Source organism: Cetorhinus maximus, chromosome 15, assembly GCF_964194155.1.
Source record: "Cetorhinus maximus chromosome 15, sCetMax3.hap1.1, whole genome shotgun sequence".
Lineage (NCBI taxonomy): Eukaryota > Metazoa > Chordata > Chondrichthyes > Lamniformes > Cetorhinidae > Cetorhinus > Cetorhinus maximus.
Genome location: NC_135893.1, coordinates 1,568,656 through 1,595,503, shown reverse-complemented (window position 1 = coordinate 1,595,503; position 26,848 = coordinate 1,568,656). Strand labels below are relative to the sequence as shown.

Here is a 26,848-nt window from a genome sequence, read left to right as displayed (position 1 = left end):
GGCAAACTTAGCTGGTCACATTTAAAGGGAGCTGACTTCTGATGCAGCAGCCAGGAGGACTTGCTCAGCACAGGAGCCCACGCTTAGAGCAGCAAGGAGAATGTGTGCAGAAGACATGCCCCCTTTTATGGCACTAGCTGCCATAAGGTAAGTTTAAATGTCTAACGTGAATGTTAGTGAATGGGTGGGTGGGGGGGAGGTGGCAGGGGTAGGAGGTGACAGGTCAGTAGATTGGCATCTGGGTAGGTGGTTTAGGGGTAGTTGGGTGATGGGGGGTAGTCAGGTTGGGTGTGTTGCCTGGTCTGGTTGGTGGTTAGTCAGGTGGTCAGGAGTTAGCATGATTAGGAGGGGTGGTTGGGTTGGGAGAGGTGTAATGCAGGGGGAGGCGTTGAGGGTGAAGTCTGAAGGGTCAGTGTGAGTAATTGAGAGATGTCAACTCGTGGTTACCCAGGAGATTGAGTCGGATTTTTCTGTCTAATATTTGAGTATTGCTGAAAAAAAGAGACATGCTGTTGAAGCTGTTCATCTTGCACTCATCAGAACTGTTCGCAAGAAATACTGATAGTAAAGGGCACAACAATTTATACTGCATGAGAAGAGGATGCTAATTGGTTGACAAGCTCACTCTGGTAAAGGCATTGCCATGGAGAATGCATCAGGGAACAGTTAACTTCCAAGTTTTTGTTTAAATTCAAATCAGGCAAATCAACTCTGATTGTATCCAGGTGTGAAAGCTGGCACTTGGGTTTCAATAGACATGACCTGAGCCCCCGGTCCCTATGGCAACCAAGCCACTTTGGCTTATTGTCAGGCAGATCTGGTAGGAGATCATATGCCCCTCTCCATTACTCCATTTTACCTTGAATTAAAGAAGGTAGTTTAGAACATAACCATTTTATGAAAGCTTGCATTCATACTACAAGGCCTCAGGTTTCTCCAGATTATCCCCAATCAGAATTATGGGCATAAAGCTGTGCAGGAAAGGGTCAAAGCCAATACTAGGCATGGGAGGAGGATATTCAGCCCCTCAAGCCTGTTCCACCACTCATAGCTGATCTGTATCTTAACTGCAGCTACCCACCTTGGTTCCATACCCCAGAACACCCTTGCCTAACAAAATCAATCTCAGTTTTGAATTTTTTCAATTGGATCAACAGCTTTGGGGAGGGGGGTGGTGGGCATGTTGCAGCTTCCCACTGCCCTTTATGTGAAGACTCTGTCCCTTCTCTCAAACCCCTGACATAATCATGATCTGTAAAACCCACTCTGATTGGTTTAGTTCTTGGACCTGCGACAGAAAACATGACCGACTTCTTTTGAAAATGTAGAAAGTGCAGATGCTAACATTAGATAGTTATAACATAATATGTGTAAATCTCTTCATATTGCAATAATAACTTGCGTTCAGACAAATGTCTGTCCTCGGAAAGGTTGCACAGTACAAGTGCCAGTCTCTCTTTCAATTTGTCTCACGACATGATTTGAAAGAATAGATTCATATTTGGGTTTGATACTGTGGAAGGTAAAGCAGCATTCAGAGCTAGTGATCACTGTTAAACAACGTAGGCCTTCAGTATAACTTCTATCTCCAATTTCTCTGGAAATTTAATTCCTCAACAAAAAATGGCAATTCTGGTTGCTAGGCAAAAAAAATCGCTACCGCTAAAAGAAAGTTACTTGATTTGAATTAATCTGCCCAATCTAATTTGCCCACAAAGGTAAGTTTAACTGTGTTTTACCCATGACACGGACAGTAACTATCACGTGAGCTGGTGGATTAGTTTTCTGTTATTATGCAGCAGGTACAGCAAGAGATCAGTTCATCCATGTCCTCCCTCAAAGTTATTAATCTGACCCAGTCAGTTCTGCTGCGATCCACTTGCACCTCTTTACAAATATGCATTGACTGGTGGCAAATAGTTGATATTAAATTTGATAAAGTTAACATGAGCCTGTAGTACAATTACTTATATCTTTTGGATCAGGCTTGGCAGAAATACCCAACAATGTTAAGTGGCTCCCAGCGATAGCATAGATTTCGGATATTAACAAATGAATGAATAACTAGTAATGGAGTGATTATTTGCAAGATGTATCAGTTCTTTTGCGCATGTCCCTGTTTTGATGGGACAGTGCGTGCACACTCAATTGGTAATGCCAATACAAACACCTGCACTCTGGAATGGAAACCAGAAATGGGGTGTGTCAAAATCATGTCTTTCTGAGCCTAGGGACTAATCAGAAATCTGGACCAACTCACTCCTGTTGCACCATGAACAGCAGCATTTTTATTTTTTTAAAGTAATTAATTTGTTGGTCTCCTCGTGGCGTACAATGAATAAAAATGGGGAACAATGTAAAAGCTGATTCACTATCACCAATTTCACACTCTCGCACAAAGTCAAAATGACCCCAATATCTCCAGCTCAGGCTGACATGGCGAGTAGATGACCTTTGACCAGGCTTGATCTGTCTCTGCTGCTCTAACAGAAGTTGTTTGGAGATAGGCAGGCACAGTAAGACCACATCCTTTGATTCAATGTCACTCCCTCTGGAGAACCCTGTGTGTACAAGGGCACCTGCAATTCCTGTTACAATGACGCGTGGAGAATGTGTTTTTGGAATCACTAATGGGCAACTCATGAAATTGCCTGTTTCAAAAACGCGTGTTTCTGTAATTTTGTTAGCAGGCCTTTAATTATAGAGAAACTCAACATTTCCCACATTTGTGTATAAGAAGGAATTTCAACCCAAAGTTGTGTGGTGTTGATCTGGTATTGCATCTTTGCACCATATTGAAATACCAGATTCAAACATGTCGTGATAATTAGGAGCTGTTTTATTGTTTTCATAGTAGCTCCAGAGAAGTTTGATAAAGACATGGCAAAACTGGCACATTACCCTCATGGCCTGGCTAAAAATTGACCAGACTCAATATTAGGACAACGTGCTAGTCACAAGCTTCTATGATGTCCATTTTATAGTGGAATTGTGCACTTATCATCATTTTCATTTTAGTATAACTAGAGAAAAAAGCAAAAGGTACATGTGCACACAGTTACTCAGCATCCTTGAGAAGCAGGAATTTTCAAATAGGTCACATGGACATCAGAAGGTTTTTTCTGTAATGTCTGGGAGATTCCATTTCTTTTGAATCAAGAATATGGCCTCGATAGATTTTCATACCTTGTGATTCCGAAGGAGTTTAAATGATTTTGCAGTAGAGTTGGATGTTCTGCTCTGCTCTCTGGAAGGTACTAATCAATGTTGGGTTACAATTCCTTGATCTTCTGCTCCCTCAGCCAAGTGGGCAATGATTGCCAGCAGAATTTTTAATTGCAGAATGAGTCCCACAATGTCTCATCACATTCTCGCTTGATGCCTACAACCATGCTCTTCCCAGTAGGGTTGCTTGATACTGCTGAGGCATAAGAACCTGACTAATTTTCCTTTTCCAAACTGAGTGGTGGGATTCAGCTAACCAGCTACCGGCTCAGGATCAAGGCTGAGATCTTCCTGTCCTACACACTCAAATCATGCACTGGGCTGCAGTGTAGGATCTTGGCGGGCAGGGGAAGTGAACTTGGAACGCACTTCCACTATTGCAAATTGACTACAACAAGCTATGAAGCTTAATTTAGCCCTATTTCTAATAATAGCTAGCAGCTTTGAGTGTAATCACTGCCGGGCCTCCATTCAGCACCATAGCCATGTTTCTAAAAATCCAGCATTATAAATATTATACATTGCTTACGATGCATTGGCACTTTGCATCAAATCTCTTCAGGCGCATTGATAAGAGACACATGCTGTCTTATTCACTGCACCTTCTTGTTCCTGTAGTGACCTACAGGATTAACCCTTTACCCAATCCAAAATTGGACAAAAACTGGGCCACAGTTTTGGCTGAGAACTTGGTTTCAGATGTTTACCTTGCTGGTGATGAAAATCCAATGAAAACATTCCATATCAAAGTAAGTGGGGAAAAAAATTGCACAAGGAAATCTATTTATTATTTAGAAATTTCTGAAAATCCATGCAAAAAAATCAGATCACCCAATCCAAACTAGCTGCGTGGCAATTCTGCTAATTGCAGTTCAGTATGTCAACTCCTAGTAAATTGGGAGGGTGACTGTAGGTGCTATTTTAATAGGACATAAAACATGAGTTCTCAGTAAGAGTTGTAAGTGTGGTTGTCCTCCAAATCTGTTAGGTCTTCCACTCACTAACGTTACAGTTGGTTTATGATTGCTGCAGAGCATGTAGATTCCATGCAGAAAAAATGTATGGATGAGCTGGCAGGGAGTGTGTCTGTGATCCGCTGCGTAATGAGTTCCAAATCTTGACCTTTTGGTTTAGAGAAGCACCAATTGGAAGCCTAGCATTTTTCAATAAGGAACAACGAGGTGAGTCACTCAGGGCCAATATTCTGCTGGCTGCTAAGTAATGTTAGTGGAGGCCTTTGATGAGAAGTCTCGAACATGTCCTATTGGCCTTGGGTTGGTACGAGAGGCTGGGCTTTCAACAAGAATCAGAAGAAAAATAATCCACTTGAAAAGAAATGCTGCAAAGATATACTTCATGGTGTTTCAAGTGAACCAGTTAAACTGTACTGGCTTCAGTTTTAAAGCATTCATTCATCCCTGGTGAAATGGCTATAATTTCTTTGGGTTTTTTGCACCCCAAACCCTTCCATAATTTTCACTTCACAGTGCCATTCTTGTAAGCCATCGTAAGTCTTTGTTGTGAGGAAAGCTGTGCATGATTCATTTTGTATTTTCTCCTTTCCCTTTCCTCAGTCGTTGCTTGTGCCTGGAAAAAGCCCAACTAAGCACGGACGCCGAGGCAGTGCTATAGGCATAGGAACAATAGAAGAGGTTTATGTTTTACACTCACTTTCCTGTTTCTGGTTCAATCCTGCTTCTCCTGTGTGATGCTCATTGCATGGTCACTGATTCAAGTCTACTGCATGAGTTTGTGTTTTATCGAAGCAGGTTGTTTTTGAATGTTTAGAAACAGACCATCTCTAATTTATATTTGGAATATCTCTTCCCACTGCCTTTTCACTGACCTTGCAGCCTGTGTTCCAAAACCTTCTCAAAGAAACAAGCACTTACAAAACTTGGAGATGCATGAAAGATTTAAATACAGGCTACAAAATCAGCCATCTGGCTGTCTGAATAGATGGATTCTAAATATGAATTGATCTAATAGTCGTGAATGCATTGATTTCAATTAATTTGCTATGTGCATGACTTAATCTCAACGGCAATCAAGTTATGGTCTTGGTAATTGATTATTGAGAGATGTCTGAACTGCATTGTTTGAATAGTGACTGATTAGTAACAACGGTGCTAAACTACTGTCCAAAAGATTCTGAACCAGCTAACAGAAGCACCTTCTGTAACCTGTTGGTACCCACAATAAGGGAGGTTTTCCTGAGTCTTCACTGAATTGCTGGGGTACAGTGACTATCAGGAATCAGAGCACTGGCTTCTAAAAGACCAGTGTCCAATTGAATCAAATTCCTGATGTTTGCTACACTGGGGGGATCCAGTGGCCTTGCCCCAGACACAGGAAAATCTTCCCCATATCATTCCTTTTCTTCTGTCTTTCTTTTGCATTGCCCTCCCCACCGGTACACAATTCTGTACTCAACAGAAGAAGACAAACTGCTTGCTGGCCCTTTCTATAATGAGACAATAGGGAGTACTTACGAGCAAGGCAGGGTGACTGCCCATTGATTCATTGACTTCCCCTGCCTTTGGCAAAGTGCTTAGACTTTACCTGCCATGTACCTCCAGCTGATGAGCAATCGATGCTGACCAGTCACAACATGGGCAGTTGCAGGGGTCCAGTTGTGAAGCCCAGTGCTCTGGAATGATGCAGATTGGCACTTCAGCAGACTGCTTTATTCCATCATCAATGATCAGTAGTTTAGCAATAAGGTTGGAGCTAATATACTGTCATTGTATTGCTGCATCCACAATCTAAAATCACTCCTCTAGATAAACTGGGTGATTAGTTCTATAATGTGTCAGATCTGCATATTTGCACATTTGATTTCCTGAATACTGCATGACCTGATTTTTTTCATGGGATTTAGCTGCTAATTTATTGTTGTGTTTTAATTATAATGATTACAGCACTAAATTCAGTAATGATTGATTAATAAAAAGTAATCTATTATTAATATTGTTAATTTGTGTTATGATTCATTGATTATGTATGTATATATATATATATATACTATCATTGAAATACTTGGTTCATGTTGTATGCAAGTAACTCCTGGTAGGTACCTTTCACTTGTATATAATTCACCTTTCAGTTCTTTACAGTTTAATTGTTTTACTGATATTGAACGACCAAGGCCTATGGTGTCAAACTCAATTACTGGTTAAAAACATTCCTACATTTAGAAATGATGATTAGATGATATTAAATGTCCGTTTGGAAAGCCTGTGGAGGGTTAGAATGGCAGGCGTAAGGAATTTCACAAAAAGAATGAATGCTAGTGTGGAAAATGGTGAAACGAGTCTTGATTTTAGTAACAAGGTGCTCCAGGTAGGAGGAAGTGTGTGTAAACCGTGTCTTGAGAGTTTAGAAGAAACTAATAAAGGAAACTGTGAAAGAGAAAATGCTGGAAAAACTCAGCAAGCCAGGCAGCATCTGTGGAGGGGGAAACAGAGTTAATGTTTCCAGTCTGTATGACCCTTCTTCAGAGCTGAAAAGGTAAAGATCTATCTCTCTTTAGCTCTGAAGAAGAGTCATACGGACTCGAAATGTTAACTCTGTTTCCCCCTCCACAGATGCTGCCTGACCTGCTGAGTTTTGCCAGCATTTCCTGCTTTTATTTCAGATTGGCAAAGTGGGATCAGAGGAAATAGTAGAAGCCAAGAGTGCCAATGGGTAAATAGGGACCGAGTTGAACCACCAGAAGTAGGAGACAGCAGTTGTTGATTAAAGATTTAAGTGACAACCACTGTTTGCTTCAAAGAATTGAAAGAAATGGCATTTTTATTTCCTCCTTAAATGATATAGAAGCAATGAAGTTTGAATCATTCAGCCATTGCAGTGTGTGAGGAATGAAGGTTGTGTGGCATGCAATCTGGCACAATCCAATGATTGTAGGTTTAAAACATCAGTAAAAGAATGGGTTAGCTTGTAAGTACAGGAGGTTCCAGATTTAGGAAACAAATGGAGTGGGAGAGCAGACCGGTAAGAAATCCTGAGTTAAAGGAAAAGTAGTCGGACATGAATGGTCAATTCCAGCCCTTAGCAATTTGAGGGGGAAGCAAATAGTCATGAGCTGTACTAAAAGGCTATTTAAGGGCATATTTTTAAAAACTGCACATTGCCAAATCCCAGCAAAGGCCTTAGGGATGTCCAAGGTAATGACGAATAATTCACAAGTTTTCAAGAGCCAAGTACCAGAGGTAGTCTCCCACACAAAAAAACAAGTGTGCTTTTGGTCAGAACTTCAACCAGGAGGTGTGTTTTAACAGAAGCTACATAACCTTACAAAGTAAGGACCGTAGGATGGTAGCTGCAAGAATAAAGAGAGGGCACATTTTTAGGGACAGACTAAACAACAGCAAATTTTCAGGATGAAGGAAAAGTTAATTATTTCTAAAGAAATTAGCCAGGATTTAGCCAGAACAAGTGCCAGGAAATTAAAGTAAGTAAAATTATCAAACTTATCTTGGTCATTTTTAAAAACTGGTTAGCCTCCTGCTTGAATTAGATTGGAGGGACTAATCGTCAGGCACCTGTAACCTTTAAAACCAATGGTTTTAGGACCATTTATTTCTAACCCTTTTAAACTTGTCAGGTGAAAAATGGGGAAAGATCCCTACCATAATAGAGGATAAAGTTCTTTATTAATTTGCAACAGCTACAGATTTTGTAAGTTATGTTAATGTTATATTTCTAATGATTCAGTTATTGACGTAATTGTTAAATGCATTTGCTAACTAATAGTTTCAGAGATGGTATTACACTGAGTTGTGTAAAATTTGTTGATGTTCTTCTGATTTTCATATGGCTCTAGGGACTTAAACATACACAAGGCCATGAGACTAGCACACAATGAAGGTCTAAATTAACTTCAGAACTCGTGCCCGCCCTCTCCCACTCTCAATTTCAACACTGTATAACCAATCATGCAGACTGGCTCTGAAGAGTATAGATACTTAATCCTCAATTCAAAAGAGCAGATACAAAGTGAGAATCCACAGTTGTGCAAAGATAGAGCCTAAAGGAACTTTGCTAAAGTGCCAATGTTCATTGAATTTTCCTTAAGATAATTTCACAAAGACTCTAAATACTTAGAATAAAATTACTGAATGACGATACAATTATTATAATCAAATTCTGGCATGTTGTTTCATGTCATGGATTATGTAACACTTGAAATGAATTCTAGGCACATGAGGCACAGGTTTGTATTAAGCCTGGCTTTGTTGTCTCTGGAATGAACAGCTGGTTCGATACTTGGGTTTCTCAATTCGGCTAATTCTGGTATTGCACAAGTTAGTTCTAAACAATGAAATAACAGTCCATTTCATCCCCAAAACATTCTGGGATCTATTTTCATGGAATACACTCAAGGCTCTGATATGGTTCAAATAAATAGAATCTGGCATGGTGGTAGTGGGAGAGAGAAAGCTGTGGGAAAGAATGTTTACATATTGCGCAGACTGAATGCCAGACAAGTGATTCATCTTTGTAGATTAGTAGCATTGAACTCAACAACTTTAAAATGGATAAAAACAAAAAACTACTGCGGATGCTGGAAATCCAAAACAAAAACAGAATTACCTGGAAAAACTCAGCAGGTCTGGCAGCATCGGCGGAGAAGAAAAGAGTTGACGTTTCGAGTCGAAACGTCAACTCTTTTCTTCTCCGCCGATGCTGCCAGACCTGCTGAGTTTTTCCAGGTAATTCTGTTTTAACTTTAAAATGGACTTGGTTTATGAGCTACTCTGCCTAATGCCCAAGAATGCTATTGGTAGAGTCCTGGGAATAGGCCTTTGCCTTTCTTCAATCACTAAATGGAATTCAGTTTTAGGAGAAGGTTGGAACTAAAAAGGTGAAATAAGGACAATTATAACGAGTTGGAAGAGCAATAATTAAGAAGTAAAAGGAGTAATTATAATTTCCAGCTAGGTCCCAAATGGTTGAAAGATAATAGCCACTTAAGAATTAAATATTTTAGATAATTTAAATAGACTTTTCCCATTTCATTTAACCTCGGGTAACCTATGGGTAAACAATGAGCTGGGAAATCCCGGTTTCAGTACAAACACTTTTAACTGTGCATTTTAATTAGTTCAATGGCTCTACTGAAATAGCAGGGAAAAGAACATCAAACAAATACATAATTGTTTGTTTATTCATCTGGGTCGTAGACTATGGTCCTGTCCCACTTTGTTTACCCAATGTAAACTGGCTGTGTATAAAAATATCTCTTCACTGATTAGAGATCAGTATTACTAAAGGTTTAATGCAGTTTTAACAATATATAAACAAGCAATATGTCTAGGCAGCCTTTGTGCGTGGGAAATTCCCATAAGTAAATGTGACTTTTAAGAAAAATATTGACTTTGAAAAATGACTGCATGCAAACCAATGTAAGCTGAAGAGATCAATTATGTAAAATGACATAATGTAAAACCAGTTATGTGTATTTTCTGGTGGGTATATGACACTGAGTATATTTTCACAGTCATTGATTATTCCTGGGAAAAGTCCAACGAGGAAGAAGTCCGGACCTTTCAGCTCTCGCCGCAGCAGTGCCATCGGAATAGAGAACATTCAGGAGGTGGTGGAGAGAAGGTGCGAGTCAGTCTTTACTAGTTTACTGCAGCCCAGTTTTACTGGGAAAACCATTGAACCGTTATTTCCATTAAACTAACCCCAAAAAGTGTAGCATTATTGGCCTTGGTGACCACTTCACACTGAACGAGGACCTGAAACAATAATCTCACTGTGAGTATTGACAAGCTGTTATTCCACATCAGGCATCAGATCCAAGGTCACGCCTGTCCCCATGCAAACTGACACATGAACCTCCCTGCAAGGATTACTCACTGGACAGTGATCAGGAGTGCGAACCCCGGCTAGTTTCTTTCTCTCTTATCTTATTCTACTGTACAGGCACTGAGACTTATGGACGCACCCCATCGAATAGAGTATCAGCCAACTCAGTCCAGGAGTGAATCCTGGAATGACATCTGATTGAGCTATTGGGGAAACATCTCACAGCTTTCAAAAATTTGCTAACTGAAATGTAGCCATTAGCTGCCAAATCTGTAATATCACAACACTTTTTGGTTCGAGTAGAGACCCAGAAGAGGCAAATGCTAAATTATAACGCCAAGAAGCTATAAACTCATGTAATGGTCCTGGATAGGACAACAATGCTAATATAAAAGCAAAGTACTTCAGATGCTGGATAGCTGCAAGTGCTCCAAAAACTCAGCAAGTCTGGCAACACCTGTGGAGAGAGAAACAGTTCTTTGAGTCCAGTATGACTCTTTGGAAGCTGAAGAAGTCAGAGTGAACTCCCAATGTTAACTCTGATTCTCTCTCCGATAATGCTAATGCGCTATTCTCAGTGCTGCTCAAATTTCAGGAATAGCTCTAATTCCTTAAGTATTAACCCAAAACTATACTAGAAACAAAAACAAAAATACCTGGAAAAACTCAGCAAGTCTGGCAGCATCTGCGGAGAGGAACACAGTTAACATTTCGAGTCCAAATGACCCTTCATCTCCACAGATGCTGCCAGACTTGCTGAGTTTTTCCAGGTATTTTTGTTTTTGTTTTGGATTTCCAGCATCTGCAGTTTTTTTGCTTTTTACTATACTAAAAACACAATTTTACATGAAAAGGGTGAAGATCTTTTGTGCAGACCCTAATATTCCTTTCTGGTTCAGTAATTCTCCCAGCAAATATCATCTGTTCTACATATTCTGGCCATGTTTGTTACCTGCTTCACTCTTTGCTTATTTTTATTTCTGCCAGTGCCCTTTCTTGAAAGTCAGACAGGTTAAATTAAGAACAAGATCACCTCCTGGTGTGACTGAGCTTCCACTCCAGTTCGACTGTTAGCATCATATAAAATCCTGACCATTTCCTCACGCTCTTACTATACATTATCTGAATTTTAAAATGCCCTCTTGCTCTTTAAGTTTGGTTATTTATAAAACAGCAGACTGATTGTGAAATCTATATTTTATAAATGAATGCTGACAGCTAAAGATATCTGAACCCTACCCTTTTATTTGAAATAGTAGATATAAGTTGCAGCGAACTGGCATTGTTGATCTTTTCAACCTTGAAAAGGGAGATCTCAGAGTTAGAGAAGTAAATGAGAAAAGATGAATTTTAAATTATGTCAAGAAGACATCAAACAAGCAAAAGACAAATTTCGGAAACTCCTGACATACAGTGGTCACTCGAAATGGTGTTTGAGCAGCTTAGTTGAGACAAGACTTCGGGAATCATTCAGGAGATAGTTGGATGCCTTTGGGGAAACAGTATAGATGAAGGACTGAATGGTTCTCCATCTGTGTATGTGTTTGGTGATGTTAGTAACACCACTTACTTTGAAATTTAATCTAAGTTTAAAATAATTCTTCTCACTTTCTGGAGTCCAGCAGTTGCAAGTTTCTCCATATCCTGCCCCTTAATTCCTTCATTATTTTAAACCCTTTAATTCTGTCTACAGTCCCATAACAATGGACCCTCTCTTCGTACATACAAAAGTACATACGTACATACAAATTAGGAGCAGGAGTATTGTGCCTCAATTAAGCTATAATTGAAGAAGTAATAATTAATCAGTTGTTTTATTAATAAGAGCAAAACAAAAGTAAAATACTGCAGATACATACGAACATACGAATTAGGAGCAGGAGTAGGCCACTCGGCCCCTCGAGCCTGCTCCACCATTCAATAAGATCATGGCTGATCTGAATATAACCTCAACTTCACATTCCTGCCCTCCCCGATAACCTTTCACCCCCTTGTTAATCAAGAATCTATCTCACTCGGCCTTAAAAATATTTAAAGACTCTGCTTCCAGAGTCTTTTGACTTTTGCCTTTTGAGGAAGAGAGTTCCAAAGACACTCAACCCTCTGAGAGAAAAAAATTCTCCATATCTGTCTTAAATGAGCGACCCCTTTATTTTAAACAGTGACACCTAGTTCTAGATTTTCCCACAAGAGGAAACATCCTCTCCACATCCACCCTGTCAAGATCCCTCAAGACCTTAAAGGTTTCAATCAAGTCGCCTCTTACTCTCTTAAATTCCAGCGGATACAAGTCTAACCTGTCCAGCCTTTCCTCATAAGACAACCCGTCCATTCCAGGTATTAGTCTGGTAAACCTTCTCTGAACTACTTCTAATACATTTACATCTTTCCTTAAATAAGGAGACCAGAACTGTACACAATACTCCCAGATGTGGTCTCACCAATGCCCTGTATAACTGAAGCATAATCTCCCTACTTTTGTAATTAATTCCCCTCACAATAAACAATAATATTCTATTAGCTTTCCTAATTACTTGCTGTACCTGCATACCAGCCTTTTTGTGATTCATGCACTAGGACACCCAGATCCCTCTGCACCTCAGAGCTCTGCAATCTCTCACCATTTAGATAATATACTTCTCTTTTATTGTTCCTGGCAAAATGAACGATTTCACTTTTGCCCACATTGTACTCCATTTGCCAGGTCTTTGCCCACTCTCAACCTATCTCTGTCCTTTTGCAGCCTCCTTAAGTCCTCTTCACAATTTACTTTCCTACCTATCTTTGTTGTCATTAACAAATTTAGCAACCATTCCTTTGGTCCCTTCATCCAAGTCATTTATATAAATTGTAAATAGTTGAGGCCCCAGCACTGATCTCTGTCGCACACCACTCATCACATCCTGCTGACCAGAAAAAGACCCATTTATGCCTAATCTCTATTTCCTGTTAGCTCGTCAATCTTCTATCCATGCCAATATGTTAACCCCTACACCAGGAGCTTTTATTTTCCACAAAAACCTTTGATTTGGCACTTTAGCAAATGCCTTGTGGAAATCTAAGTACAGTACATCCACTGGTTCCCCTTTATCCACAGCACATGTGACTCTTTCAAAGAACTCCAATAAATTGGTTAAACATGATTTCCCTTGTACAAAACCATGTTGACTCTACCTGATTGCTTTGAATTTTTCTAAGTGCCCTGCTATAATGTCTTTAATAATAGCTTCTAACATTTTCCCTGTGACAGATGTTAAGCTAACTGGCCTGTACTTTCCTGCTTTCTCCCTCCCTTTTTGAATAAAGGGATTACATTTGCTATTTTCCAATCTAATAGAGCCTTCCCCAAATCTAGAGAATTTTGGAAAATTAAAACCAATGCATCAACCATCTCACTAGCCACTTCTTTGAAGACCTTAGGGTGAAGTCCATCCGGACCTGGGGATTTGTCAGTCCGCAGCCCCAACAATTTGCTCAGTACCACTTCCCTGGTGATTGTAATTTTCCTGAGTTCCTCCCTCCCTTCCATTTCCTGATTTACAGCTATTTCTGGGATGTCACTTGTCTCCTCTATAGTGAAGACCGATGTAAAATACCTGTTCAATTCATCCGCCATCTCCCTACTTTCCATTGTCAATTCCCCGGACACACTCTCTAAAGGACCAACACTCACTTTATTAACTCTTTTCTTATTTTAAACATCTATAGAAACTCTTACTATCCGTCTTTGTATTACTAGCCATCTTTTTCTCATACTCTAATTTTTCCCTCCTTATTAATCTTTTAGTCATTCTTTGCTGTTTTTTATATTCTGTCCAATCTTCTGGCCTGCTACCCAGCTTTGCACAATTATATGCTTTTTCTTTAAGTTTGATACTGTCTTTAACTTTTTTGGTTAACCACGGATGGTGGGCCCTCCCCTTGGGATTTTTTTCTTACCTATTGAAATGTATCTATTCTGTGTGTTCTGAAATATCCCTTTAATTTTCTGCCACTGAACCTCTTTTGACCTATCCCTTAACCTCATTTGCCAGTTCACTTTAGCTAGCTCTACTTTCATGCCCTCATAACTGCCCTTATTTAAGTTTAAAATACTAGTCTTGGACACACTCGCCTCTCCCTCAAAATTAATGTAAAATTCAATCATATTATGATTGCTGCTACCTAGGGGTGCTTTCACTGAGATTATCGATTTATCCTATCTCATTGCTCAATATCAGGTCTATTATTGTCTGCCCTCTGGTTGGCTCCAGAACGTGCTGTTCTAAGAAACTATCCCAAAACATTCTATCTTTGCCCATCTGATTTTTCCAGTCTATATGTGGATTAAAATCCCTCTTGATTATTGCTGTACCTTTCTGATGAGCTCCCATTATCTCTTCTTTTATACTCCATCCTGTGTGGGTATTGTTAGAGAGCCTGTACACCACTCCCACAAGTGACTTCCCTTTATCATTCCTCATCTCAACCCAAACCTCTTCTACATCCTGCTTTCCTGAACTTAGGTCACCCCTCTCTAATGTGCTAATACCACCATTAATTAACAGAGTCACCCCTCCACCTTGCCCTAACTTCCTGTCCTTCCGAAATGTCACATACTCTTCAATATTCAGGTCCCAGTCTATGTCATCCTGCATCCATGTCTCTGTAATGGCTATCAGATCATATTTATTTATTTCTACTTGCGCTATTAATTCATCTGTTTTGTTTCGAATGCTCTGTGCTTTTAGATACAGAGCATTTAGCTTTGTTGTATCTAGCCTTATTGGCTGATTTACTCTTAGATTTGTACTCTCTGTCCCTTCCTGTCATGGTCTGATTATCATTTCCCATATTAATACCTGTCTCTCTTACCTTGTCTCTACTCTTTGGTTTGCCACATCTTCCCAAATTTGATCCTTTGCTCCCACTATTCAGTTTGAAACCCCCTCTACTTCCCTAATAATGCAGCTCACAAGGACACCAGCCCCAGCACGGTTCAGGTGTAGACTGTCCCAACGGTACAGATCCCACTTTCCCAATACTGGTGCCAGTGCCCCACAAACCGGAACCCACTTCTCCCACACCAGTCTTTGAGCCACACAAAACTCGTGGATGAGGTTTCCTAAAAAATGTAAAGGCCGCTTGGCCTTTTTGCCTGCTCGCCAACCGTAAGGTTGGACAGGCAGCGTAAACTTCAACTTAAATACCTTCTTAATGGCTTTAATAGGCCTTTCAATTATCGGCAGGCGTGCAGCCGACTCCAGCATGCGTCTGCCCATCGAAATATCGTGACAGTGCGCGGTGACGTTGAGACGCACGCCTGACATCATCGCGCGCCATTTTACCTTCCGGCATGTTGAGCGCACACCCGTCCACCAAAGGTAAAATTCTGGCCTTCGAATTTAATCAGTATTTGCAGTTAAATGTTAAATACAAACAATATTAGATTTCTAGAAAGATATTTAAGTTTCCCTCAGCTCACCATTCCGTTGAGGTCGTACACTCAGTGCTAAGTTCATTGAGCAGTTTTTAAATCCTCACAGTTCAGTTGCAAAATCTCTAAAGAGACAATAATACTCAAAAAAAAAACCTGTTGAAGAAAGCTTATGTCAGAGACGTCCATAGTGCAGTCCAGAGCTTTGAATTGCACCTTCTCTTTACTATAGGCAGTGTAAATCTGATAGTCTATTCATCTTTGGGCTTTTATTCAAGAGGTCAGAAAGAGGTTAGTAGATTGAACAGATAGATATTGGATAACATTTAAAGCAGAGAAATGTGAGGTGATGCACCTTGGGAGAAAGAATAAAGAGAACTTAAGCCAAGTGGTCAAATCTTTGAAAAGCACGGAAGAACAGAGAAATTTAATGCTTCAGAGACACAAATCTGTAAAAGTGGATGGACACGTTGATCTGTGCATGAAAAAAATAAACCAAAGTAAATGAGGTCCTAGGTTTTATTAAATAGGCATAAAGAACACAAGAGTAATGCTACACCTCTACAAATCTCTGGTTGATCGGCAGTTAGAGATACCTATCCAGTTCTGGATGTCCTACTTTAGAGAGGCTGGCAAGGCCATTGAAAGGGGACAGAAGAGACTCATCAAGATGATGCCAAGGATAAAAAGCTTTAGTTATGGGGGGAGTCTGAAAAATCTAGAGCTCTTATTACTAGAGCAGAAGTTGAGAAGATCTGTAATTCTGAATCATGAAGGACTGCCAGACATGGCTCAATAATAACATTCTTACCTTTGAGTCAGAAGATTGTGGGTCTGGTTCCCCTGAGACCTGAGCAATTGACCTGGATTAACATTTCAGTGCAGTACTAAGGGAGTGTTGTACTGTTGAGGTGCATCTTTCAGATGGGACATAATCCCAGGCCCTGTTTTCCCTCTCAGGTGGCATAAAGGATCCCATGGCACCATTTGAGATAAAGAAGGGGAGTTCTCCAGATGTGCTTGTCAACACTTACCCTTTAACAAACACCTATAAACAGATTATCTGGTCATTATCAAATCACTGTTTGTGGGAGCTTGCTGTGCATAAATTGGCTAGCACATTTCCTACATTACAACAGTGACTACACTTCAGAAGTACTTCATTGACTGTAAAATGCTTTGGGATGTCCTGAAGTCATGAAAGGGGCTATAGAAATGCAAGTCTGTCTTCCTTTAAAACCATTTCCACTGTTCATTGAGAGGATAATTGGAGAGCATAAATTTAAGATCATCATTAAAAATGAAAATGCTTTGGGATGTCCTGAGGTCATGAAAGGAGCTATAGAAATGCAAGTCTGTCTTCCTTTAAAGCCATTTCCACTGTTCATTGAGAGGATAATTGGAGAGCATAAATTTAAGATCATCATTAAAAAATGAAGAGAGTGGTTAGGAATTTATTTTATTATGCAGAGGGTAAGTTACACATAGAATGTCCTATCAGAAGCAATAATGCAAGCAGATTCCTTAATATCTTTTAACTGGAAAGTGAATACATATTTGGAAAGGAAAAATGCAGTGGAGTATGGGGAAAGGACTGGGGAAAAGGATGAAGAAGATAGCTCCTTCAGAGAGCTAGCACAGACATGACAGGCTGAATGGTCTCTCTGCTGTAAAACTCTACAATCCTATTTTGTGTTCTTAGCAACCCCACTTGTCAGCCACAACATGGCAAACCGCAGGTGCAAACTCATCCTTTCACTCTGGACATTTCAGATTGGTCTTTGACTGAGTTAGACACTAATTTTTAATCCTAGATTCTAAAAATCGAGTTATTGAAATTTACTCTTGCAGTAAATTTGCTTTTAAATATTCATGTCTTCATGTCCTTTGATATCTACAGAGAGAGCACATCAAGTACCCAGAAAACCCCAGATAGTGGTCATGTATCACAGGAACCAAAGTCCGAAAACTCGTCCAATCAGAGCTCTCCAGAAATGCCTACAACAAAGAACAGGTGAGTTCAAGTTATCCTGGCTCTTACTGGTTTGGTAAATAATTGAAGAACCTTCTTGCTATTGACAGATTCTCGGTATTCCCATAGAAGAAGACTGTTAAAATAAGGCTTGTTCCGAAAGCAAAGGTCTATATTGCTTTCAAATGCGTTTTTATCTACAATTTCTCAACAGGTTTATTCTATTATTCCATCATTCTAGATGTACAGGTAAAAGGAGTGCAGCAAGCTGAATTCTATTACAAAAACAAGTTTATTTAAACAATTGCTGCTTTATATTTATAATAATAGAAAAGTTTAATATTTCCTTTATAGTACACCATTATCGGCCCCATGTTGGGACCTCTGCAATGTGCTACTGATACCAAGCCATGTCAAAGTGGCATATTTGGCTGTTCTTCCAGCGGTGTCAGTATTGCCGGAACATGCACCATTTTTTCTGGCCCAAAATTTTCCCATCATTAGCCTGTACAAGCCTTATTCTGTTGGCAGAAATGAAAGCTGTGATTGTGATTTTTAATCTCTGCTGAAAGCAAAAAAACAAATCAATCAGCTCTTCTGTCTGTAGCTCTAAGCCTGGTTTATGTCCTGTGAAATACACTGGGCTAGAACTTTCTATCAAATAAATGGCAAGGTTAAAGGCGCTCACTATTATTTGTATGCTAATTGCCAAGTAACTTCAAATGAGGGAAATGACTCTGCTCTGCTATGAGCTTCCTGCAAACAACACCTCACTGTCTGACTCACTATTCTTAACATATTTAATTGTGTGAAACTCCTGTGTTTTGCAGTAGAAATGAACTGATCTTGCCACAGAAAGTTAGGGCTTGTCCATTTTGGTCTAAGTACTTTTTCAATTGATCTGATAATCATTAATTACTGCCAAACAACCTCTCTGGCACTGAGAATTAACTAATACAAGTGCAGAATCTCATTTGTTCAACTTTTTACTGTTACTTTTTTCACTTTATCTTTCTGTCCCTTTTTATTTTCTCTCAGTCCCATTTTTCTTTCCATCTCTCGTTATTTTGCTTTCAGTACTTGATTTGGCATTGCATTTGCTGTCCTAACTTGTACAGTAAATTCTGGCCCAATGAGAGGTCAGTGCCTATGGGCTGGACCCTTACTGTCCATTGTTCATTTATGACCGGGTCACATCAGGTGTCATAGATAAGATGCATGTGAACATCATGAATACTCGGAGCAGGACTCATTTTAATTTTACAGCAAAAGTGAAATGGAATCTCTAAACTTTAACCTTTGTTATCAGAAATGAAATATGTAGAAAAATGGGTTTTCTTTAAATATACAATGAGGAAAAATGATCTAATCTTTGTTCCAAAAGGTAAAGAGTCACCTTAAATAAACATATATTTTCTCAACTTATAGAGTACTAATAAATCAGAAGGCTTCAAACGAAGGTCAGGATCTCTCACGATCATCTTCAAATGCCAGCAGCTTTGCCAGTGTTGTGGAGGAGAATGAAGTTCTCGAAGACTATGACACTGGAATGGTAACTGAAAACATTAAATTATGCTGAGGTTTTTGTTAACTCAATCATTGGCACAAATCTACAGTTAAGCTTGAATTGTTGCTCTCCAACCAATGTTAACTGACATTTGTTCAGTTCCAGTTTTCTTCCCATTCATTTGTCCACTCTGAAGCTTCACACTCGGTGGGGGGGGGGATTTGATAATCTTTCTCTACCTCTCCCAGAGGATCATTCTTTATATGTTACCGTAATGGAGGTTAGGGTGTTCAGCGGCAGTGAGACCATCACAATCGAGCTCACTACTGTCCCATCTGACAGCCAGAAATAGACACTTCTCAGCAGTAATCACTGATGGGGATCAGGAATCAGGGACACTGACTTTTTCCCTTTGTAGTGAGAATTCTAAACCCTCCTTGCAGCTGCCTTAACAGAGATCGACTAACCCCAGCACAAACTGGCCATGTAACCCAGGATCCACCTAGCCTGCATGGTTCAGATATAACATGACATTTCTCTCTGAGCCATTGAGTTAATGCCATCTCCAATGTGAATTTTAACCCTCCTTAATATAAAACTGAGCCAGTAGCTTCTTGGTCAGTGTTGCTCTCTCATTTAAGTTTATGAAAACATTTCAAAAGTAGGAATTGACAGTAAAACTGTGCAGTGGTTAATGACAATTCTTTATCACTGTGGTTTTTTTTTGAGAGGTCTTGGTCAAATTCTCTTTAATGATGGTTTTATTGGCCAGTATCATGGCATTTCTTACACACAAGTTGCCCCTCCAGTTGAAGGTCATCTTATTCCTATAGAGGTTTTTGTTTAATGGGCAAAGATTCCCCAGTCATTGGTAATCGTGTAAGGCACAACATTCGTTAACGGATGATGTCTGTACCTGTCGGCTGTGGGGCTTGACAAAACGTTTGGCAGTTTGAGTTACAAGAAGCTGTGCTCCTCATTTCCACTCCCAATGTAATGCCTGAAAGAACAGATAGCGGAAAGGACTTTGTATTAAGAGTTTCCTGACAGCTGTTGACTGTAACGCATCCCTGCGCAGACACTAAGGATGGAATTTAATGCTTCCCTGGAGGCGAGTTTGAAGGCGGGGTGCTATTTGATTGGGTAAGAGGGGGCAGGGAAGGGACAAAATGACCTCCCCCCCCTTCTGATTAAGTCCAGGGTGAGAACATTCATAGACAGGCTTCCCAGAATCTATTTGAGGCCCTGTGGGCAATTAATGTTCACTTAAGGGCCTCCTCCTGCCACCGCTGGCTGAATACCAGCAGCAGGCAGGGGACTGACCATGTGCGGGAACAGACAAATAAACCCTGGCCTCTTTGACTGTGGGCTCCTGGGGTGGTGGGGGGAGGCTGGAGTGTGGGTGGGGGAGGAGGGGGGTGGTGACCTTGATTCAAAGGCACTTGGTGCCTGATCAAGGGACCTGGCATCGGGAAGAGGGCTGTCTGCTGAAAGCCAGCCTCCTGCCCTTTCCTCTGACCAGCCCCTCCTCTCCCCCTCCGGCCAGTGAACCCCCCCCTCCCTTCCCACACTCCCATCCTGTCCTCACTCACCTAGGCTGTGGCTCTCTCAGCAACCCTAAGCCTTGCCCTGGCTGCTTCACTAACAGCAGCCCCCGTTCACAATGGCGCTACCAGCCTCTGATTAGTTGGCAGCTCCCAGCGGGCAGAATTTCTGCCCCCAGTGCCCTGAATCCCAGGGAAAGCCTAATATTGGCCAGTTAAGTGCCTGAAGGGCACCTAATTCTGTCGAACCTTCCCCAACTGAGGCAACGTGGGACTCCTGTCGGTTGGAGAACTGGCGAGCAAGACCCCCGAAGCCAAAATAAATTCCACCTTAAGAGTGCAGAATAGTGGGAGTTCTCTTTGTAATCCAAGCTCTGGGCCGAGGAACTTACATTTTAAAGGGGAACTATGTGCGTGAAAAATAAACATTGGGCAACTTTTTTTTCCCCTTGCATGACATGGTGACATTACCGTACCATCACTTCATCATGGCGTCATTTTAAAATTTATATTTCCCCCCCGCACCCCCATCCACCCACCAGAATAAAACTTTGACTTAAGGTTTTTCATTGGGACAGTGCAGCTTTAATATATAGGGATCAGAAAAACATGGGTTGGGATATTCCGGGGCCCACCATAGCAGAAGTGGCAGTGGGGGGGCTGCAGCACAAAATTCCAATGATTTCGGGCGAGACTGGGCGATCCCAGAGGCGGGCGGGGCAGAAAAATGCCGCCCATAATTTCATACCAGCTCTACTGCATCCACCATGTCCATCCATCGTACATTAATGACTGGGAGGAGCTTGCTGCCAATCATTCACATAGCGACAACTTGTCCATCAATCTGCAACATGTTGTGAATCACAATGTCTTAAGGCAGACTGGAGGCAGAGAAGTAAAGAGAAGGGAGCAAATACTTCACTCCAGATCCCACTACCTCATGGGATGTCCTGCCCCATGTGCCTAAGGATCTGTAGGTGGAGAATTGGCCTTTTTGGTGATGTGAAAACCCATGTGACCCTGAGACAGCTGATAATCCATCCAACAGCAACACCTGTAGTGGAGCAAAACAGTTAACCTGCAGAGGGAGTTATGATTATTGTGGTGCTGTATGATGGATAATAATGTATTGACGTGCCACAGGACAGTGCCATTATGATGCTTGGCATCATCAACCCACTCGATGCCATTAGCTGTGAACAGGCTCATGCCAAACCATTACCTGCAATACTGAACTATCAGTCGCTTAACGACCTCTGGGAATACACAATCTTTCTTTGCCAACCAGTGACCACAAGGCTGACTGAATTAACTCAATATCACCACAAACACCAACAAGGCTTATCTTGTTCCATCAAATTGGTACCACAGCGTGCTGTCTCTTGTTTTTGAACCGTGCTGTCCATATGAAATTGATTTTGTAATTAAACCCTGTGGCGTTCTGTTTGACAGACAAGTGGAGATTGGGTTTATAAAAGACAGGTATGAACACCAGCTCTGTATTGTGACAGTGATGCAGATTGGAAGAGTTGTTCTCTTGAATCTGTCATAAGAACACAAGAAATAGGAGCAGGGGTAGACTATGGCTGGTTGAACCTGCTCTGCCATTCAATACTGGCTGATCTAGGGCGTCAACTCCACTTTCCTGCCTGCACCCCATATCCCTAGATTCCCTGAGAGACTAAAAATCTATCTCAGCCTTAAATGTATAGTCACTGAGTCACTTGTGCTTTATTGTGGTGATCACCTCCTGGATGTTATGTTTCAAAGCTAGCAGATTCTTGTCACCATGTGTGTTAGTATTTTCTTGCCTCTTACCTTTTGATTTTAGATTCTCCCCCGTGTGTGCGGCCCCAGTGCCACACTCCACACCCTGGCCAATAAGATACACAGAGTGCATGTTCCTTTGTCACTGCTGTTGTATCGTCATCTGAGAGATTCTGCTGGTCATCCTCAGTAAGACAGGACTCCAGGTGTCTCTGAAATAAAAACAGAAAATGCTGGAAAAACTCAGCAAGTCTGGCGGCACCTGTGGAGAGAGAAACAGAGTTAACGTTTCAGGTCTGTGATCCTCCATCAGAACTGGGAGAAGTTAGAGAGATGTAATAGGTTATTATTAATAGATAACTCTGTTTTGGCTGAGAGAAGGGGAAATAGAATTATTGAAAGCAGTCCCAGAACCCACAAGTTTTTCCCCCTCTTCTTGCCAATGCTCTGTAATTTATACTGAGACCTGGCTCCACTCATACCTTCCAGTACTTTGCCCGTTGGCTATTCCTGTGTTATTCTGACTGTGACAGCACCCCAGCTGATCCTGTTCTCACTCGATATCCACACACATCCTAGCAGAAGTCATCAAATAGGGATCAGGAGCAGGAAACTAGCTGCTATCGTCACACTCCACCCCTTACCCAGGAATGCCGAATCCAATTGTGATGCTCTGAGCACTACCCTGGGTGAGGTTAGCAGACTTATCAAAGGCCAGGAATTGACACAGGATCTTTTGTATTGAACTGAGGCCATTGGAGAAATAAAAACAGAAAATGATAGAAATGATCAGCACATCAGGCAGCATCTGTGGAGAGGGGATGGTAGAGTTAGTGCTTTAGGAATGAGGGGATTGTCCTACAAGGGGAGGTTGAATAGAACGCGCCAATATTTTCTGCGGCTTATAAGATGTGATTTAATTGAAAGATGTAAAATTCTTAAGAGGGTTTAACAGAGTAGATGCTGAGAGGTAGTAGCCTCCATCCAGAAAGAACCAAGGGTCATAAGAGATCGGCTGTTTAGGGCTAACATGAGGAGAAACTTCTTCACTCAGAGGGCTGTGAACCTTTGAAATTCTCTTCCCCAGAGAGCTGTGGATGTTCAGTTGTTGAGTGTATTCAACATTGAGATCAATAGATTTTTGGGCACCGAGGGAATCTGGGGATAGGGTAGGAAAGGGGAGTTGAGGCAGATCAGCCATGATCTTATTGAAAGGTGGAGCAAGTTCATGGACCCGTATTACCGACTGCTACTTCTGTTTGGGTCAATAGCCTTTGTCAGAATGGCAGAATTTATCTGCTTCCAGCCTCTTGGGTTACATGATCCTCCATTCACTATTTACCAGTGGGATTCTGTTAAAGTGACTAAAAACTGCAGCTGGAATCTGTCCAAATTCAAACAGAGTTTAGCACAGCTGGTTGAAAATAACAGCATAAGAAAGGCATCACTCTCCCTAAACTCTTGCGCCAGCCATTACATAATCCCCACCTAAATTCTCTAAGGAATCCTATTATTTGGAACAAATTTGCATTGTTGTCTTTATATGATTAATATTTTCCTCCGTTTCTCCTCCTCAGCATGTTGTTCTTCATGGATTTGACTTGCCCATCTACAGAACAATCTCTGATGCTTGTTTATGTTAACAGGACAGCCTTTCTTCTGTGGGTACACCTCATAAGAGGGATTCCTTCACCTACACCACATGGCTGGATGACAGCATGAGCACAACCAGCGCACTGAGTGGAGGAAGCTCAACAGGTTTGTTAGAACAAGTTAACGCCCAGTGTATGTTTATACAAATACATCAATCACAGAATGTGTGTCATTCACATTCTTCGTTTACCACCCACCCTATTAACATTCCAATGTCTGACTGAGATGACCTATAACACTTTACCTTTCTTTGCAGTATTTTGAAGCCGATGAATAAACTATTCCACTTATTCACTGCATCTTTGTGAAAACAGCATTTCTGAACTTGTGTTTCCCATTTCCTCTTTTTCTCAACTCTCTTGTCCGATGAATGAAACGCTGAAATCTTTAGCCTGTTTTTCTCTTTCCAATGCCAGGCATTTTCTGAGACCCTCTCTTTCCAGAATTTGCATTCACAATTTTCTTTTTAATCGACTATATTTACAAACTTTGGACTAGAAATTGGTTTAAGGCTGGTTTTGGTTGCAATCTTCCAGTCAGCTGAGTAGGTTGGGGTGCAGGGAGTGTGTTGAGAGCGGGAAAATCCCTGGGGATGCAGAGGCCATGCCAATGTTAAAGGCGGGGTCTCATTATCATTTTTAAAATCTGTTTCCTACCTAGATTGACAGGTCACTGGCTGGGCAGGAAAACCAGCAGGAGAGGGCTGTGGTATTCAGGGAAGATCATGGGCAGAAGGGGCATATTGGATTGGGAAGTAGGAGGAAGAAGAGATCGTGGGGCAGAAGGGGGATGGGTCATCAATTAGTGGGGAAGATGGCTTGGCATGATGGGTTTGGGGTAGGTGATTGGCCAATTGTGGTTTTGAGAACCAGCCATGATCAGCAGAAGATGATTGTGAGGGGTCGGGGAATCCCCAATTGGGAATCTCCAATCTGCACAGAGGCAGCATGGAGCTCCTTCTGTTCTTCCCAACAATAGTCCTCATCGCTGAATTGTACATCAGTGTGAGGTTCCTCCACCAGCCGCCTTTGATGCCTTTCTGAGTAAACCTGCCAGTTAGGGGAATTAAGTGCTGTAAGTACCTGGAGGTTGATCAAGTCCAAACCCACCTCAGGTAGAAGCCCAACAGCTGACACGGTGAGACTTTCCTCCCTGGTTGTTTTCTTTGCCGAAAGGCAGGTCAGACTCAGCATCGCAATCTCCACCACAGATAGGGCAAGGAGGCAGGTCCCACATCCACCCCAGCAGGAATGGGGATCGAACCCCTTGCTGTTGGTACCAATCTGATCCGCACCAGCTGTCCAGCCAGCTGAGCCAAATGCCCCCACAAGGAGCCCAAGTTCTTCCTGCACTTTTCCACTTGTACCCTGGACCTATGGGTAGTGACGGTAGAGGCTCTAATTTTGTTTCCATCAATTGTTGACCAGGAACCTCTCCTGCTTTTCTGGTTGTTTTAGACTATTCATTTTCATGGTGGTGGTACTACCTCTGGCAAACAGCTGTGAAATAACTGAAAACTACAAATGCACACAGCTTTAAAGAAAAGTCCAAAAAGATTTTACAATAAAATAGTTTTTAACAGGCATCAATTCCTTGTCAGAACGATCCTTAGTTTACAAAGCTACCTTAGCTTCAAACACTAACCGCAGTGTCAGGTTTCAGAGCACCTTAAACAACTTTGGGGCTTAATTTTTTTTTTTGCCTGCCAGCATTTTGTTCTTTAATTGTGTTGCATCTTGCGCACTATACTCTTGCCAATTCTTTGATGTGTGTAGGTGGCCCACGACCACTCCTAGATGTTAACAAAGCTGGTGACTTACCGAGATCAGAGATCAAAATTAAACTCGAGAGACCTGAGCAGCAGAAACTCAGTCAGGTAAGAATGTGCCACCTGTATTAGCATTTCTGGTGTCATTTTAATTTAATCCTCAAATTTTTTTTACCAATTTTGTATACTCTGTGCTTGTACAACTTGTGGGTTCTCATGTGTTGTTTGGTATCGATTTTGGTCTGTTCAACATTGATTTTCAAAAACGGCTTTAAATTAATTTTGGTAATAGCAAAATGCTACAACCTTCAATGATTTTTCCTTGTGTGCTAAAATCTTTGTTCAAGCAGTGACATGACGCCCTGTGAACCCAATGTTATTTTGCCTGTCAGTTTGGCTGACTGCCAGGCAAAAAAATGGAATAAATAGTATGATACCCATTCCCGAGATCCCGGAATCTTCAGGGGTTCTCCCCCCAATTAATGTGCTACCCGGAAAAAGAGGGGCCAAAATTCCCTGAAAAACTGAGCTGAGTGTTTATCAAACCTTTAACACACATTCACACCTCATTAACTTTGCACACACCTTCCACACTGGTGCAGAGGGAACAAAAGGCAAAAATCAAGATAATTTTAGGTTTCAGGAATACAATGTTCTGTTTACACCATACATTGTAAGGAAACATTTGCTCGCTTTGGGAGCGGAGTGGGATTAATTGGTTAGTGCTTTCAAAGAGCTGACACAGGCACAATGGGTCAAATGGCCGCCTTGTGTAATAAAAACTGGAGCTAGTGAGCAGGCCAGGCAGCATTTGTGGAGAGATGCGCCACTGTGTTTTACTTTTTGATCTGTGTCTAGTGATTATCAACAGCTTCAAACAGGAGAAACTCCGTGATCTTGGCACCTGTTTCTCTGGAACCCCCAGCCTGTTTACATTGTGAATGGTGGATTCAAGAAAACCATTTCAACGTGGGAACAGCATTATGTTAACCCAACACAAGCCAGCAAACAAACCTAGAATCTTCCACTCAATAAGGCTTGGTTACACAGTGGGGATAGCATTCATCGGCTGTGCACTGGGAAGCCCATTTTTAAGGCTTGCATGCATAATCCCTTCATATAACACACATGTGTACAATGTAATATCATTTATGCAGACACAGATGATGTATTGAGT

General features: G+C 41.2%; 1 protein-coding gene across 12 annotated transcripts in view; it reads left to right on the top strand.

The window, feature by feature from the left end:
• The window catches only part of LOC144690357 (rap1 GTPase-activating protein 1-like), a 573,401-nt gene that overhangs the window by 534,326 nt on the left and 12,227 nt on the right, over positions 1-26,848 (top strand). For 8 of the 12 annotated variants that reach the window (XM_078557766.1, XM_078557759.1, XM_078557767.1 and 5 more), the window contains 6 exons: positions 4,800-4,877; positions 9,731-9,840; positions 17,361-17,474; positions 18,861-18,984; positions 23,897-24,008; positions 25,679-25,779. In XM_078557766.1, coding sequence (XP_078413892.1) covers positions 4,800-4,877; positions 9,731-9,840; positions 17,361-17,474; positions 18,861-18,984; positions 23,897-24,008; positions 25,679-25,779 — 639 coding nt within the window. The remainder of the gene's footprint in view (positions 1-4,799; positions 4,878-9,730; positions 9,841-17,360; positions 17,475-18,860; positions 18,985-23,896; positions 24,009-25,678; positions 25,780-26,848) is intronic. The other 4 variants (XM_078557769.1, XM_078557765.1, XM_078557768.1 and 1 more) reach the window with 1 other exon arrangement.